This window comes from Arachis ipaensis, chromosome B09 (assembly GCF_000816755.2).
Source record: "Arachis ipaensis cultivar K30076 chromosome B09, Araip1.1, whole genome shotgun sequence".
NCBI classification, from domain to species: Eukaryota; Viridiplantae; Streptophyta; class Magnoliopsida; order Fabales; family Fabaceae; genus Arachis; species Arachis ipaensis.
The window spans coordinates 130,197,678-130,199,340 of NC_029793.2; the positions used below are offsets into that span (position 1 = coordinate 130,197,678).

Below are 1,663 nucleotides of genomic sequence, written 5' to 3' on the forward strand. Positions count from 1 at the left end.
ATTATTACCTCAAAATCTTAATTAAAGTACATTTTACAGTATTTAACGAGCAACAATAACACTCATCTGATAAAAATTGAACTTCAATTAAGGGTTTTGTTAACTTTATCATTCACTACCTTATTAACTCCAACAAACACTGTGCATAAACCCTAATAAAAATACAACCTTAGAAAAGAAATTTAGGCAAGTGAACAACTTAAAAGTCAATTACACAAACTAATAATTTCCTAGCACCATATAAATATATTTTCACATTCTCCTAAGCAACAAATGATTGGTCTCACGAATTATATCACAGTCATCTTCCAAATCTCCATGCATGATTGCCCACTTCCATGATAGAAAAATTTGAGTAAGCAAGGAACAAAGTTATGCTATATGTTAAAGTTTATCAAATCTTTACCTATTGCCACGTGCCATCTGCCAATTCCATTTATAATAGTACCCTTAAACTTTAAAGCAGTATAAAATACAAATGATTTTTTTTATTTAAACAAATTAGAGCTTCACAATTATAGAATAGGGGCAGGTTGCTTTCTTCTGCACCCTACTAACTCCATATTTTAAGGAATCTCTGCCTCCAATACCTTGGTCATGCCAAAAAGAAGAAGATGCAAAACCTAGTATTGTCAATGGTTACTAAAAAAAGATAAGATCCTAAGAGAAGTCTAGCATGCTCAGTTTCAGCAATTTCTTTAACATTAAAATTGGATCAATGTATCCTCAAATAATATCTCAACTTCCCTACCAGTATCATATAGGCAACAACCAAACAAAAACATTTTGAAAAGAAATTAATACTATGATAAGTTAAGGTGAAGCATACTGATATGGCACAGTTATTCTCTCTAAATTTCTCTTCCAGATCAATTTGAGCTTTAGCCATTGCTTCATACTCGTCAATAGGTAGGCTCCGGTGTTCAAGTGCCTTCTCCATGTCCTTATCTCTTTCATATCCATCTGTTCCATGAATTTTGTTAGTTAAGCACGTCTCTGAATCATCATCCTCTTAATTTTATGACATATTATTGGCACATCAGTCCCACCTGAGCAATTTTGAAATCCTTCAAAATAGGGCACAACTTCATTTTCTTGGCAGTCAACCTCAACAGAAACGTATCCAGGGATTGATGCTGATCTGAGAAAGATAAAACTAATTATTAACTTCACGGGCAACCGAAAAGATAAATGTCCCAAGAGAAATATAAAAGTAATTACCCAACATCATAGCCAGCGTAGTCAAAGTTAAAATAGAATTGCAATTAAGAGCTTTCAGCCTTTGATGATTGTCTTTTCTATTATAATTATCCTTTTCTTTCTTCCAATTCAGCAGAAAAAGAATAAGTTATGAAAGTAGAAAAATATTTTCATCACAATTTGCTCTGATCAATAATATTAATATCAATATCACGTGCATAGTCATATTATCAGTCCCCATTCCACTTTACTATCACCATTGTTTAGTTTATTACTCTCACACTGTAAGTTAATATACACCCTATGTACTGAACTTCAATTACACACAACCTCCTGGATTAGACAAAAGAGATCAAACCAAATTCAACAACATAAAAATGTGAATTTAGCATTAGTTATCTTGCACAAAGGGAAAAAGAAAAAAAGGAACAATGTCATACTTATTAGTAGACCTGATAAATTA

General features: G+C 32.1%; 1 protein-coding gene across 2 annotated transcripts in view; it reads right to left on the reverse strand.

Annotated features, from left to right (window-relative positions):
* The window catches only part of LOC107617897, a 5,183-nt gene that overhangs the window by 2,149 nt on the left and 1,371 nt on the right, over nucleotides 1-1,663 (reverse strand). For both annotated transcript variants that reach the window (XM_016319773.2, XM_021110422.1), the window contains 2 exons: nucleotides 1,050-1,141; nucleotides 830-963 (listed from right to left, as the gene is read on the reverse strand). In XM_016319773.2, the coding sequence (XP_016175259.1) occupies nucleotides 830-963; nucleotides 1,050-1,141 (226 nt within the window). The remainder of the gene's footprint in view (nucleotides 1-829; nucleotides 964-1,049; nucleotides 1,142-1,663) is intronic.